The sequence below is a fragment of the Manis javanica genome, chromosome 7, assembly GCF_040802235.1.
Source record: "Manis javanica isolate MJ-LG chromosome 7, MJ_LKY, whole genome shotgun sequence".
Classification (NCBI taxonomy): domain Eukaryota; kingdom Metazoa; phylum Chordata; class Mammalia; order Pholidota; family Manidae; genus Manis; species Manis javanica.
This window is the reverse complement of record NC_133162.1, coordinates 60773211-60788450: the sequence shown is the minus strand read 5'-3', so window position 1 is coordinate 60788450 and position 15240 is coordinate 60773211. Positions and strand designations below refer to the sequence as shown.

General features: G+C 34.9%; 1 protein-coding gene across 4 annotated transcripts in view; it reads right to left on the bottom strand.

Annotated features, from left to right (window-relative positions):
- The window catches only part of PCDH15 (protocadherin related 15), a 1663341-nt gene that overhangs the window by 637262 nt on the left and 1010839 nt on the right, over positions 1-15240 (bottom strand). For 2 of the 4 annotated variants that reach the window (XM_073241042.1, XM_073241039.1), the window contains 2 exons: positions 6622-6636; positions 6042-6107 (listed from right to left, as the gene is read on the bottom strand). In XM_073241042.1, coding sequence (XP_073097143.1) covers positions 6042-6107; positions 6622-6636 — 81 coding nt within the window. The remainder of the gene's footprint in view (positions 1-6041; positions 6108-6621; positions 6637-15240) is intronic. The other 2 variants (XM_073241040.1, XM_073241041.1) reach the window with 1 other exon arrangement.

Genomic DNA, 15240 nt, shown 5'->3' with positions numbered 1-15240 from the left:
ACTTCACCAATAATGAGCAGAGCCAAATTGTTTTCTATTGCAACAATTGTCTTACAGCCACAATAACAATAAAATGATTAAAATATATGAAGAATTGAACAAGATTATGTTTTAAATCAACCTAGGTCTAATATTGGCAAAGACATTTTGAATAGTTTCATTTAACTCCTTCATAATTTATGGAAAAATTCTATTTCCTCATCATTGTGTACATTTTTTCACTGGAAATAACTCAGAATGATTTGATGATGACTGGGAAAGGCAGACATTGGGATGGCAATAAAGAAGTTTCTAATCATGATTTTGATGCTATGCAATATCCATAAGCAATCTAGCCAGAAGACCACTAATGTCTTATAAAAAGATTTAATTTATTCACAGTTAAAAATTAAATCAAGGTGGGATGTTATAAAATCACATAACAAAAAGAAAATATTTTTTGTTCCTATTTAGCCAGAAAAACAAAACTGCCAGTGCGTAAGATCACTGGCTTTATGTCACCACTGATGGTCCTCTATAACTCCATGCAAAATATTAGAATCATTTAAAAATTTTATAAACTTGTGCAATCATCCATTAATTTACTTAATCTTTATAGAACTTCTATTATTTTATGGATGGTTTTTTTCATAAGGGTATATATAGTCTGCTGCCTAAAACCATATTTTGCTTGATTTATTTTCAACTTGCCTTATAATTTTTCCATATTTCAGATATAAAATTATTCTGGGATTTGGTGATGAAAACCTTAAAGAAGGAGACCAATACTGTTTACCTTAGCAATGAGACAAAAATGCAGAACACAGGTGGGGCAAAGTGCCTACAGAAAGTCATTCCTTAAAACCTAACACTTTAACCACCCTTCGTGTAAGACATACATACTAGCTCACCCTCTGCTCCCTTCTTTTTTTCATGAGTAAAGCTGTATACAATTTTTCCAAAGCTTAATATGTTAGAAAGTATTGTGTAATTCAGATTTTCTTTGATATGAGAATTATGTAGGCAACACTGTTATGTGTCTTATTTGAAATAACCAAAATAGTTATTTATTATAGAACAGAGAGAGAGACAGAGACAGAGAGACCCAGAATTCAAACTAGGGACATCTTAAAGTAGTGTCCTAATTTTGACACATTGAAAGGAGCATGACCCAAGACATGCTCACATGAAAATGTCAATATTCAATAACATCTATTTAAATATTGAGGAGAGCCAAAGACTGCCTATTGAAATTATTATGAAACATTGTTTCCCCTACTACATATTCTTGGCACCCACCGCCTCTGGGGGTCTTTCACATTACCCCAGTTGTGCAGACTGCCTGATAGGTGTCATCTTCGCTCCTCGATGCCCTCCCTCCTGACCATCTTGTGCTCTCTCACAGCTGGGGCTCTAGTCATCTTCTACACTTATCTGTTTACTCTATGAAGACTCTACTCTTCTTCCACTGTGATTATCCTTCTTGCAAAAATTTTCTGCCAGGTTAGACTCTTCTCTTAAGAGAATGAAGGATGAATAAAAATAGGCAAATCAGGGAGGATTCTGAATATCTGGAGGCCAAAAAACTTGATTGTATCACATTTTGTTTAAACTTTGGGGCTTTCCATAAAAACGTATTTGTTATTTGAGGTTTTTGTGTCCACGAATGCAAGGCATCTTTTACAAGGAGCATTTGAGATCCCACTTGCGACCCTTTGGAGGTGTGGCAGGCAGAGTTTGGCTAACTCCTTCCTGTAAACTGAGCAGTACGTAATTGGCAACTATAAGGAAAGAAAAGCACCAGCAAAAGAATTTAATGTCCAATTCCTCCAAGTGTCAATGAATGGAAAAGAATGCTAAGGAGCACTTTCTAAGTGCCTTCAATACCTTGACTGTCTCAAATGAAATAGCAATCTCCACATTCCTTTCTTCCTCCCCTAACATTATGCTTGGACCAGAGAAACTCTGAGGAAGGGGTGACCAACTGAGCTCATTGCTCCTTTGTGTGACCTCCTCTCTATCTCTGGAAGCATGTAAGGATCCACGATCCTCAACCCTGTTTCCCACCCTGGCTCTAGGATGAGTTTTGACAAGGAAAAGGAAACATCTTCATTGAGTCAGCCTTTTTGACAGCTACTTTCAAAATGTAGAGACCCTCAGCATCACCTTTCACACAGTATCTTTTGGACTTTAAGTCTGTAAAAGACCTTCAGAATGGGCCTCCCAGTCTCACATAGATAGCTATACCCTTTTGTCTCTGAATCTATTTTTGGTCAATCCCAGTGTTCTGTTGTAACCATGACTTAAAATCACTTTTGTCCCCTTGACTCAGCACTACTTATGTATTTACCCAGGTTCAGAGAATCAGTCTGAACCACTGGTCCCACAGCTTGTTTAAATGCCATTCCAGAGTTGTGCAGCTGTTGGGACTCTGTTTGGCCGGCACTCAAAGGCAGGCTTCAAATTGTCCCCATGGAACTGCTCCTCTCTCCTTCCAGTAAGGACTCAGTGTCATAAGTGACTGAGAATCCAGTGAAACTAGTAAACATATTTCTAGAAAGATTTTAGACTTTATTTTTTCAAGCACTTTAGGTTTACCACAAAAATGGGGGGGGTGTTTACAGAGATTTTCCATATATCCCCCACACACATACATACATAGCCTCACTCATTATCAACATGCCCCACCAGAATGTTACTTTTTTTTTAACCAAGGATGAACCTACACTGACTCATCACAATCACCAGAGTCCATAGTTTACCTTAGGATTCACTCTTGGTGTTGTGCGTTCTATGGGTTTGGATGAATGGACAATGACACCTATCCATCATTAGAATTTCCTACAGAGTATTTTCACTACCTTAAAAGTCCCCTGCTCCCTATTTTCTCCCCTGCCCATGTCCAGCAACTACTGAGCTTTTGTATTCTCTGTAGTTCTGTGTTTTCCAGAATATCATACAGCTGAAATTGTACAGATCAGCTTCCTTCACTTAGTAGTATGCATGTAAGATTCCTCCGTGTCTTTTCATAACTTGATACCTCATTGCTTTTTAGTGCTGAATTTGTCTGGCTTTACCACAATTAATTTACCTCTTCACTTACTGAAAGGGCATCTTGGTTGCATTCAAGTTTTGGCACTTGTGAATACAGACGCTATAAACATCCACATGCAGGTTTTTGTATGTGTATAACTATTCCAGAAAGAATATTTAGACATTCTCATCTGGTTAAACAAGATTATATATCTTATGTCTGTTTTTCTGGACATATTCTCTCCTCTAAATGAAATTACACACTGAACACACTCTGCATACTGGCTCAAGAGCTTTCTGACAGTTGTCAGGAACCAACATATGTCTATTTCTGTGTTGACTTTGTATCAACACAAGCTTGATTTGCTGTAGTTATGATAAAAACCAACTCTTGATTCAGATAGAGGGTGATATAATGAATCCATTGTCATAGGCTGTTGAGGTCAATGATCAAGGAGGGTGAAGAGCTAATGGGGCCTGGGATGAGAAAGAAGTTTATGGATCTCCACATACCAAGGTTTTAATTCTTTCAAACATACACATACATGCCATGCATATAGCATACACAAAGAGGGAATATGTCCATCCAATAGGGTATAAAAATCTTTAAAGATGCAGATACATGTGACAAATAATGGATATTTTATACATATACACCTCAGTGACTATTATAAAAGTAAATACAGATTTTTAAAAAAACTGGGCTATTTAAAAGCTATAGCTTAGTAGAAGATGTATTTAGCAATAGAGATTGTTTAGTGTAAACATTAATAAAGTCCCCCAAAAGCAAGCTGGCACACAATAAACTTACTAGTTTGGCTTAATAAAGGTTTTCTATACCTTAGTTTAAAGAAGCCCCGGAATCTTTAAAAATTAGTGCTTATTCTACTGGTAAAATAGGATACCCATATATTTTATTACTACCAGTTAAAAGATTCAGGAAATGAGAAATTAAGATAGTTTAAGTGCAGGACTAGAATTAATTGTTCTACTGGAAAGTTTCTCAGATTGGCTGAAGAAAAATATGAAAAAAAATTCTCTCATAGTTTCCTTTAGATTTTTAAGACAAGGATGATTATACACTGAATTTTAATATCTGGCACAGGTCTATTTGATCATCCTATTCTTAGAAATTTTATGTAAGAGAAAAATGCAAAACATTTAGTCTCTAGATCAGTATTTATACTGTGATGACACTCAGATAATTTTGGCAGCATTCTGAGTAGTTGGCAGTTTCTACAAAATATGCCAATTAAAGAGCACAACATCACTACAGGATATCATACCACATTCTTCTAAAACACAAATATTGAACTTTTACCGCATGCAACCATGCAGCACTGCCGTGGCAACATCTGTGCATAGTTCTTGAGCTCTTTTGAAAAGGGGTCTAATCAGCATGAGGGGAGATAAAACATCATCATTGACATGGTTGTGAATATCTGGCTAGCAAAACGAATTCTGCATGGAAGCACATGTTGAAAAAATTCTTTAGTAAAACTGAATGCTTGGCATATATGGTCAAGGAAATTGGGAAGAATAAGAAAAGAAAATGTAGACTGGCTATCTTCATCTTATTTTTTGCCTCTGGTTAAAAAGGCAAACTGTTTTCACTGTAAAACATTTAAGAATATAGATTGGTTTATAGGAAAATAGTTAACAATAAATATACCACAATGCTACAATGAGATAAAAATTTTCTGGTATGGTATTTATATATATATTTTTTCTTCAGACATGTATAGGAATTATTTCCAATTTATTCAAGTGTATCATAATTACTCTTATTAACTTAATATGCTTTTATCTTTTATGTTCAAAAAGATTAAATTTTTAAAAATAAAACTAATTTTTGTGATTTTTTTTTTGTGTGTGTGTTGCTAAGATTGAGTATAGACACTTAAATTTGTTTAAATGGAGGCCAAGAATGTTGTAGACATTTTTGGCTGATTCCAAAAGATGTGTAAGAAAAAAAACGTGTTTATGACAGTTCTTTGAAGGAATAAAAGGAATATTTCTAATTCAGCACAATAAATCCATGAAGAAGTGAACCAATGAAAGTATTATATATATTAGAGGACTTCTCAAATATATGTAGATTGAATTCCAGGGAAAATGTTATTCTCTAAGAAACCTCTTCACATAATTTTTAAAAAATGTACATATGGAAAATTCAGTGTTTAGAATAGACAGAAAGTACACATAAAACAAGTCCAATGTAAGGTCCATTACAGAATTAGGAGACAAATGAGCCACAGAGCACATTCTCACACAGAATAGTTTGAAATAGAAACCAAAACTCAAGAGATTACCATGTTACTGCTGGTTAATAGAGGGAGAGAATCTTAAATAGTTGTACATTAAGTTTACAGAAGCTAGAAGTATTGTGGAACACAAGTGCTAATTACATTTATTTTTTGTTTTGATAAGTAAAATTACCTTTTTGAAGAACTTAATATGAATTAGATATTAATGTTTAATTATAGAAGAGAACCTAAGTGAAAATTCAGACTTCTTTCTCTGCCCTCAACCTTTCATCAGGTCCTCTGTTCCAAAGACCTTTCAGTGTTCCCATTAGCCATTGCTAAATTGCCCTGACTATGGGCCCTAACCTTTAGGAGGTCTAGCCAATTTAAATTAGCAGTGTAAGGTTTACCTTGTGGTCCACTTTGTTTGGACGGATACATTGTGTCTTATTTAGATGACTAGATGTGTGTATGCATGGTAGTCAACTCTACACACTGACAAAGTAAAATTCTAGCCAGTAGCTGGATGCCTTCTTGGACGGATCTCAACTCAAACTGTTTATTCACAATCAAAACTAAACAACACTTCTAGTCATTGAAAGAGTTTCTCATAATATGTAAAGAATTTCCAGGATATGGCATAATTTAAACCCATGCAGGGGAACAATTAAAAGGGAACTGTTAATGCATTTGGGTTAAAGTTTCATTTATTACTTCTGCACATACCAAATTAGAAGAAATCCCTCTTAGAAAAGTCATTTGTGAAACACAGAGCTCACTCACCATTCCGGCTCTCTTCATCAATAGCAACTATGGTGGCTGGAGGTCCTCCCCGAGCTAGTTTGCAATCTAGAGAAAGAAAACAATCAAGGGTAAGAAGTAGCAACTGCAGGGGCACCTACCCTGACAACAAATTCATTGAGATGTTTATTGATAGTACAAAAGAAAAGGCCTGAAATCCAACTGATAGGCATCATTACTTCGAATAATTTATTATTTTTTAATTTCATAGAAAACACATAGCTTCCTTTACCACATCATAACTCAGTCACTCTGTACACCACAAAAATATTCCAATCTTACTGAGAAAACACCAGCAGAGACCACAGGGGAGCTGAAGTCTTTCATGACAGAGATAATGGGATGGTAATTTAACCCAGAAATAACATAAAGGGATGATTAACAAGGATAAATTGTAATTAAAGCTTCACAACAGAAACAAACATAATTGGACTTTAATTGTGATAAAGGGTCTAATTAAAGAGAGTGAATAGAATTTTAATAATATTCTAAAGAGAATAAAACAAAGACAGACACGGAATGCTCAGGAGGTTGTTTGGGGTTTTGATTTTTGTCATCTTACCCTCATATTGCCAGTCTGAAGTCAAAAGTATAGAGTCATCAGTGGAAGCAGATCAGAGAAATGAAAGAAAAAGAAAGAAAGAGAGAGTACATGTATATATTTAGTGAGGACTTAAAGATATAAAAGTATTATACAATAACAGATACAGCACCTAATGATTTGTGGAAAACAAATATATAAAGTCCTTATATCAGATTTTGCAATTCCAATGCAATATTAACATGTTACCTTGTATATAATATGTACTATTAATGTGTTAACTTGATAATATATGTTAAATATATTAGCTATATAAATATATAACTATTTAAATATATGTTAAGATATAATTAACTTAAAAATAGAAGTATCTTAAAATTATTATGGATCGACTTGAAAATAATATGAACATATGTTTCCTATGAAAAGGTAAAATACCTTACGGACAGTCAATCATCCCTATGTTCAACAAACTTTAAGAATAGTGCCTGTCAGTCAGTAGTAATGACTAATTTGTTATTTCAAGCACTGCTAATACCCTGCCAAAAGTCTCATGATAATGAATATATAAATAGTATCATGAGCTATACTATCCATGGTAACTAAAACGTGAAGGCTTTGCCTGCAAGATGTACAATGTGCACCTCTGAGAAATGAAGCATTCTCCTTGGAGGTGCTCTGTGCGCCTGACAGGGCTCTGTCGTGCAGTTATACTCCTGTGACTACGGCATCTATCAGATTTGCTGAAAGCCACCCACGTATATGTATTATTTGGAAGATGATTTCAAGGTTTCATTAATTAATTAGGATTCTGTTATTTATGATGCCCATGTACATGAAGGGTAAGGCCTTTGGCAAGCACTATTCTATATTGTAAAGTATGTGCTCTTTCATATAAAGCTTAAAATCTCAGTGATCTCCACTTTTTCTCTCTTCATTCTTATCAAGATTCAAGGAGTTTTAAGTCATAATATTCTTAGATCTAAAAGACCTCATCCTCATTATACTCCTTTGTCTCCTTCCTATGGCCCCTGACAAAGCAGAGATCTTCTCTGTCACCCCTACTCTCGCGATGGTTTCCTCACTTATCGCCCAGAAGCTCTGCGGTCATCCTGCTTCTTGTCTTCATTTCACATGAATTATTTTCATGCATCCCAGTCAAACATAAAATAATGACACTTTTCCGCCCAAAAAGCCTTATATGTTTCCTTTGCAATAAAAAAAAAACATTCCTTAGGCTACCATTCAAACTTTTTCAAACCTAAATAAATGATTTATAATATCATTTTCAAGCATGAGTGATCCCCACATCATTTGCAAAGAGTTAAGCACTGTGCCCTCTGGTCATATCAGTCCCCTTATTTTTGCTGGACCATAATTTGTATTTTTAGGGAAGTTTTGTTACCTATATGCATTTCTACTTCTACTTCTGCCTGGTAAATCTCTGTTTCTCTTGATGAAACTAGATTTTACCTCTTCTGTGAAAACTTACTCATACTTCCAGACAGAATTTATCCTCCACTCTATGTACTCATAATATTTTTTCATTTAGTTTTTTATTCCTTTATGCTTTCAAAAAGTATTCATTCAGTCAAAGTTATAGATGTGTTACTAAGTGCTAAATATGGGAATAAAAAATCAACAGCGCCTTTCTTCAAGGGTCTCAGGTGTGGAAGGTTAGAGATAAGCTAGAACGAAGACTCATAAACGATCACACAGGTATAGTACCACGTACTGTATGTGGAGCCAATTCTTTAATAATTTCACTAACAAAACTAATGATCGAAAGAAAAAAAAAGAGACAATAGGTGTGGAGAGTGAGAAGGGTATACAAGAAAACAGAGGCAATTTGTCAGAGAGACAATAAAGGAAACCTGACCAGTTCTTACAAGATGCAATTCTTAGACTAACAAACATTTCTTCCTTTGTATTTTAGAGGGTAGTTTGCAAGACTATTCCTCCCTGCCCCATATATATGGCCACTACTTTAATTAGGACTGTCGTAGCTGCAGAGAGTAGACAAGTGTTGTGTATTTGTATGTGAATATTAGTAGAGGGATAGGTATTTAATGGATAACTTTATGAGCAGGAAGGATGAAGGAAAAGGAAAGAAGGAGGAAGCTGGGTATAATTACTTAAAACTCACCACCAGTGGTTACTTTAAATTCACGAGTACTTTAAATTCAGCTAAGTACAACTCAGTCTCAGCCTCTTACCCTATTCCACTCTCAGAGTGAAAGTCATAACAAACCAAATTTATGTTTGCCATGCCATCTTCTAAAACACCTTTCCTCCTCTTCTTCCCCTGCTTAACTGCTATTTCTATTTTAAAAATCTGGCAAGATATCACCTCCTCTAGAAAATCTTCCTTGTTAGTCTGGGTTAAATACCCCCTCTCTGCATTCTTTCAGTACACTCTGTATTCCATTGGATAAATTACCCACTGAAATAATATTAGTGTGTCTTTCTCACAAGAGTTCATTCAGCCCAATGGTGTATTATATTCATGTTAGTAGCCTCCGGATTTAGCAAGAGGTGGTGCTAAAAGAACGTTTGTACAATTTTTCTGAACTATAGTCGGCCCAGTTACAATCTCCCATTCAACATCTCTCCATTCAACATGCTCAGAAGTCAGTTCTCACCATGTCCTCTCCCAGGAGTAGAGGCGAAGCTATATTTCCTTCTGCTCAGACCTCTGTAGAGGGCTTTCACTAAGCATTATTTTTCCAGCCAGTTCTAAATCCCCCAAATAAGACACTTCAATGTCCAAAAAATACTTTGTTTATTCAAGATTTGTACCAAAAATAATTTGTAAAACACATAATGAAGAGAGATCAGTCAGACACATAAAAATAACCTATTAATAACATTCTTCACAACAGCCAAAATGTTTATTTTGGAATGATAGGCTCGTGAAAGTACAATTAATTAGTTTTGAAATGCACAAAAATATTTTTAATGCTAAGTATATTCAGAATTGTCTTTTAAAAGATAGTAATTTTGGATGGAATAAGCCAGGGATGTATTATATATGCAAAATATTCCAATGGAGATGAAAGTACAGACTATAAGGCAATTTGGAGGCTGGGTGATCTTGTTCTCTGTGGCCTATGGATAATCTGTGTGCCGCAGGAAAGACAGGTTAGCTGATGATGGCTGCACCTTGGAAATGGACTTCCTTAATCTATTTAATTTCACCCTTGACTGTCCTGGTTAAATCACAAATTCATTGTTTTTCATGCCTCAAATTTCTAACCTCTCAGGCCTCTACCCTATTCGCATATCCAATTTGTTATAAAGTGCAGGATATGAATACAAATACCTAAAGGCTCAGTGTGATTTATTTCTACAAATTTGTCATCAAGCTAAAAAGTAAACCATTTATTTTTAAATAATATCATGCAACAGGTCAGATTTAAAATACCTCAGAAAATATTAGAAAGATATTTAATGGCTAGTTTCAAAGGCACTAAATCTGTAATTTTTTTTTTATTGCAGCCAAAAGTTAAGACAAGTCACAAGCAAGCTACAATCCAGTAATTGTCTAAGCATAGCATTTCTGACCAGGAAGAGAAAATAGCCAGGAAACCCTATGTCCACCTTAGCCCATTCTCAAAACTTCTTTTTAAGAGCAAACAAGACATTTTCAATTAAATTTCAAATCAATCCACTTGTTTTATTTTTTCTCCCATATATTAATATGGCAATTGCCATCACTATGCCAATGACTTGCATATTGTATTTCCAGGTGACTCTTCTGAGTTGGTCCTACTGGCCAGACAACAGCTGCAATTGCAATTTCAAAAGTGCCTTAAATGTATTGCTACCCACAGCCCACACCTGGCCTCTTCAGGTATGCATTATGTCAGTGAATGGCACAATTTTGCACCACGTTGCATAAACCAGAAATATGGAGATGGCCTTTAAGCCTACCCATTTCCCTTGCTTTCTTATATTAAATTCATCAATAAGTCTTGAATTTAATCCCTATTGAAAAAAAATTCCCATATCCACGTACTGCTTTCAATTTCCAGTGCCACCATGCTAATCCAATCTCCTACCTGATCACATAGATTATTCTAACTGCTCTCTCTACAGGCCATCTTGCCCCACTCTTTAATTTTCGATCTTTAACCACAGTGATCTTTCATACATAAAAAACTTGCTTACCTTTTAATGATTTGCCATGAAAAATTGTTAAAACTATTTTTATGTCCTACAATCTTCAGCATAGTGTTACTTTAGGGTGGAAACCAGAGTGTATGGCCTACAAGGTCCTACATGCATGGCCCTCTCTACAGTTTCATCTCCTGCCATGCTCTTGCTCCCGACATTCCAGATTTTTTTTTCTTTAATCACTCTATGCTCTCTCCTGAGGTGGACCTTTCTATGTTGCACTCTTTCTTTCTAATTTTTACACTAAATCCATCATTCACTTACATACCCTTTCAATTTTGGCTTGTGTCTCACTTTCTCAAAGAAACCGTTTCTGATCCTCAGTCTCCGTGATCTATATGTACTCTCACAGATATGTCTGATTCCTCACCAACAGAAACTTCAGTGTTAACTCAGATCTTTTATTTATCTCCCAGAGTTGTGACCCCAAAACAAAGTTCCTACAACATATAGATTCAAGGCAATTATGTATTGAATGCAAAAATTAATAGCCTCAACTAAATTTCAACAATAAAAATAAAACCTCTGTAACAATCTTTTCTTTCTTTTTAATCTTCGAAATGCTATTCTCATGCACAAGTGATGGGGAGAGAATGGGAACAAATTAGTTGTCTAAAGATAAGGTCATCATACTACCTTGGCAGAGGTGCGAAGGGTAGCAGAATGTGCCACCCCAGAATCTGCCACTTTGGCATGTGGAGCTGAAGGCAATCAAGATGTTAAAGGAACTGATTCCTAGTAGAGTACACAGGTTAAGAACAGGTGGTTTGAAGTAAGAAAACCTAATTCCAAATCCTAATTTGCCTTTGAATTGTTACATAATAGTGAAGAGAAGATTCTTCTGGTACCTCGGTTTACATAACAATAGTATAACTATCTCGTAGATTTATTATGACAAAGATAAATGAGATACTCTATAATTTCTTAGACTACAGCCTGGCAAAATGTACAGGTGGAATAGATATATCTGTAATTTTTACAATGTCATTATTTCAGAAGGAATATATTTGGAAAATCATTCCTATTTTTTTTCCTTTGACCAAGACAGTAGAGAATCCCTTGCCTTTCCGTAAGTATTCAGTAAGGGCTAATCTTATCTGTGTATGATTGTAAAGGACATTCTCATTCATAACATGAAATGCTACTGAAAGTATGTATGGACAGAAATATGCTAGGATTCCTATTCCAGAAATCAATCTAGATATACTATTCATATTGAATTTACACTGAGGCAAATAGAATCCTTGAACTCCAGGTCAAAAAAATAACAGGGTGCTCACAGTCTTCTATTAGTCTGTTAGTTTTGAAGTGCACTGGTGACCAAATGGCTAAGCAGAAAGATCAAGGAAGAGTTACAGGTTTTATGAAGCCTGTGCTCTTCTCAACATTTCCCTAGTATCAGTTTGCATAATCAAATCATCTGTTCATTGTTGTTTAGAAGCTTGCATTCGCACACACACACACACACACATACACACACAAAATCAGTTGGCTAGTTCAAAGCAATTTGGCTCCTCTTGCAAAGGGGTATTGTGTCCTCTTTAAATGTCATGCTACACAAACATTTTACTTCCAATTTGCTTGTCACAAGCAGCAGGAGAGGAAATATCCTCGTTTTGATTTTTGGAATATTCATTTCCAGGAAAATATATAAAGGAGTGATATCTTAAGATAGAATCTCCTTATAATTTACATTTTGACTCTCAACCAAAAGAAAAGGAATTTTCCTTGAAATTTATAAGAACAATGGAACCATACCCTAACCTGTGTCATTTACAGCTAGGGTCAACCAAACAAAGATATGAAATTAGACCATGACTGAAGAAAAGCAAAATAAAGTGAGTGAATTTAAGGATATAGGCAGTAACTCATTTTTAATTCAAGAACAGGATATGATTTCTATGATAACTCTGTTAGCAATAGCATTTATAGATTTCAAATTTTACTATGGAGAGAACAAGGTATATTTGATGATGCCTTAGTGTCATCATTAATGGGATTACTTAATTTGGTTAAGATGTTCCAATATGTTCTTGTAATGCCCACTGAAGTTATTAGTGATTACTGATACACCCCTGCTTTAATGGGGCCAATTTACTGTAGAGTCCATGGCTTCCTCAGTCTCTACTTACTTAAAAAAATGTACTATTTACTTTTATTCTAATTGATCTATCAACAACAGTAGACTTGTATGGATGGCATTTGGTGAGAGAGAAAAACGTTCTCACTTTTAAGAAGTAAGAGGATCTAAGTAATCAGAAGAAAGATAAGCCAGGGGGTACAGGAAGAAGGTCAGACAGGAAATAAACTTTCCATAAAAGTCTGATCAGAAGGTTAAGTAAATATTTTTAAGGTTATTTATTTTTTCTTGGGATATTATAATAATTCATAATTTTATAATTTTTTAATGTGAATGCATTGTCAAATATGTGTCTTTATACCCAAATGTAGTTTTTTCACATTTAATTTATACTGCATGAGTTAGAATCTATTTGGATTTTCCTTCTATTGATGGTGACAGTTTTTTCCTTATGTGTCTAAACTGCCAGCAAATAACCATGACTGCATTTGAGGAATCTGAGATGGGTAGAATAATTCTTGGTACAGGGTGTAATGTCACCACTGACAGAAAAAGCATTACAGTATTGGGTTATGGAGATGGACTTGGAAGTCTAGGTACAAGACCAGCAACATTTTACCACTTGCTAGCTTTTAGGACTTTGACAGTTACTTAACATTCTTTGTAACTTATTTGTAAAACAGAAGTTGTTTTATAGAATAGTGCTTAGCATATGGAAGTGCTTTAAGTTGTTAGGTAAATGGTACTATAACCAAATGTGCTAATCACAAACAAAATGTATTAATGTCTACATTTTACAAACAATGATTTTTAGATAATTCTAATTATTTAAGTAGCAGTTTCTTATATTTTTCAGTATTCAAAGGAAAGCTGTATTAGCAGATCAAAATAATCATAAGATATATTAGCATTTCTGATGAGCAGTTAACATATTGGAATAGTAGCAATACACTTATCACAGGCCACATGATTGCTGAGGATACATTAGGGATAACTGAATCATGCAAACAATTTCCCTTTTAAAATTATCAGAGGAATGCTTACAAATAAAATAATAAAGACTGTTTTGATAATCTAGTATAAAATGCCCTGGGTGCCTCTTCTAAAAGTTCTTTGGGGTATCTTGATATTCTAAATACTTTGTTATTCTAGAATCTTCCTAAAAGGATTTTTCTGTTTGTCACCTTGTTCTACCATATGACCTAATTTGTCTTTATGTTTTATAATTGAAACACAAAGAGGAAAGGATAAAGGTTTTTGTGAATGAAGAAAACATAATTATTCAACAAACACTTTATGAAAAGCAGTTAAAGAGTTTACATCCTTGTTCCTTCTGAAAGCTAATTTGTTATTTCATTTTCTAATTATTCCTAATGGGGTAGCTCAGGTGAAATTCTCAGTCATGATTCTTGCTAAGATACTGAACAAGGTCAAAAGATAAAAGCTGAGGCATTAACAGTACTGTTTAAAATTGCATTTTTCAAACAGTGAGATTCTTAATAAGTCTTTGTTTACAGACTCCTTTGCCAATTTAAATCAAATTCTTTGCCACAAGCCAATTATGGGTATCTAAACTGCCATTAAAAAAGCAAACTCTCCGCACTAAGTTATAGAGACAAATGTAAGCATTAAATTACTTATAATATTAAAGACCCTATCCTTGTAAACATCATATTTGTTTTCTTACTTCAATTTCCCCAGCTTTACTGAGTTATGACTGACATACGTCTGTAAGTAGGCATAATGTGATGATTCAATACCTGTAGATATTGTGAAATGATTACTACAATAAGGTGAGTTAATCTCCACACTTCACATAATTACCATTTTTTGTGGTGATAACATCTAAGATTTATTGTCTTAACAACTTCAAGTATAATATACACGCTTGATCATTATAGTCACCATGCTGTGCACTAGATCCTCAGAAATTATTCATTTTAGAGCTTGAAGATTGTACATTTTGACCAGCATTTCTCCATTTCCCTCATACCCCAGCTCCTGGCAACCACCATTCTCCTCTCTGTTTCTATGAGTTTGACTTTTTCAGATTCCACATATTAGTGAAAAATACAGTATGTGACTTACTCTGTCTGACTTATTTCACTTAGTATACTGCCCTCAAATTCCATCAAGTTGTTGCAAAAGGAAGGATTTCCTTCTTTCTTACAACAGAATAATATTCTATTGTATACATGCACCACACCTTCTTCACCTTTTCATTAGTCAGTGGGCACTTAGGCTGTTTCCTGGGATGGGAGGGCCTAGCGCTTGGGTCTGAAGGTACACAGGCCTGATACCGTGTACATGGGGGATGTACTGGCATCTGGATCTGCAAGTTTCACTGGGGCAAGCCTGATACTTGAGTCTGCAGTGATAGCCTG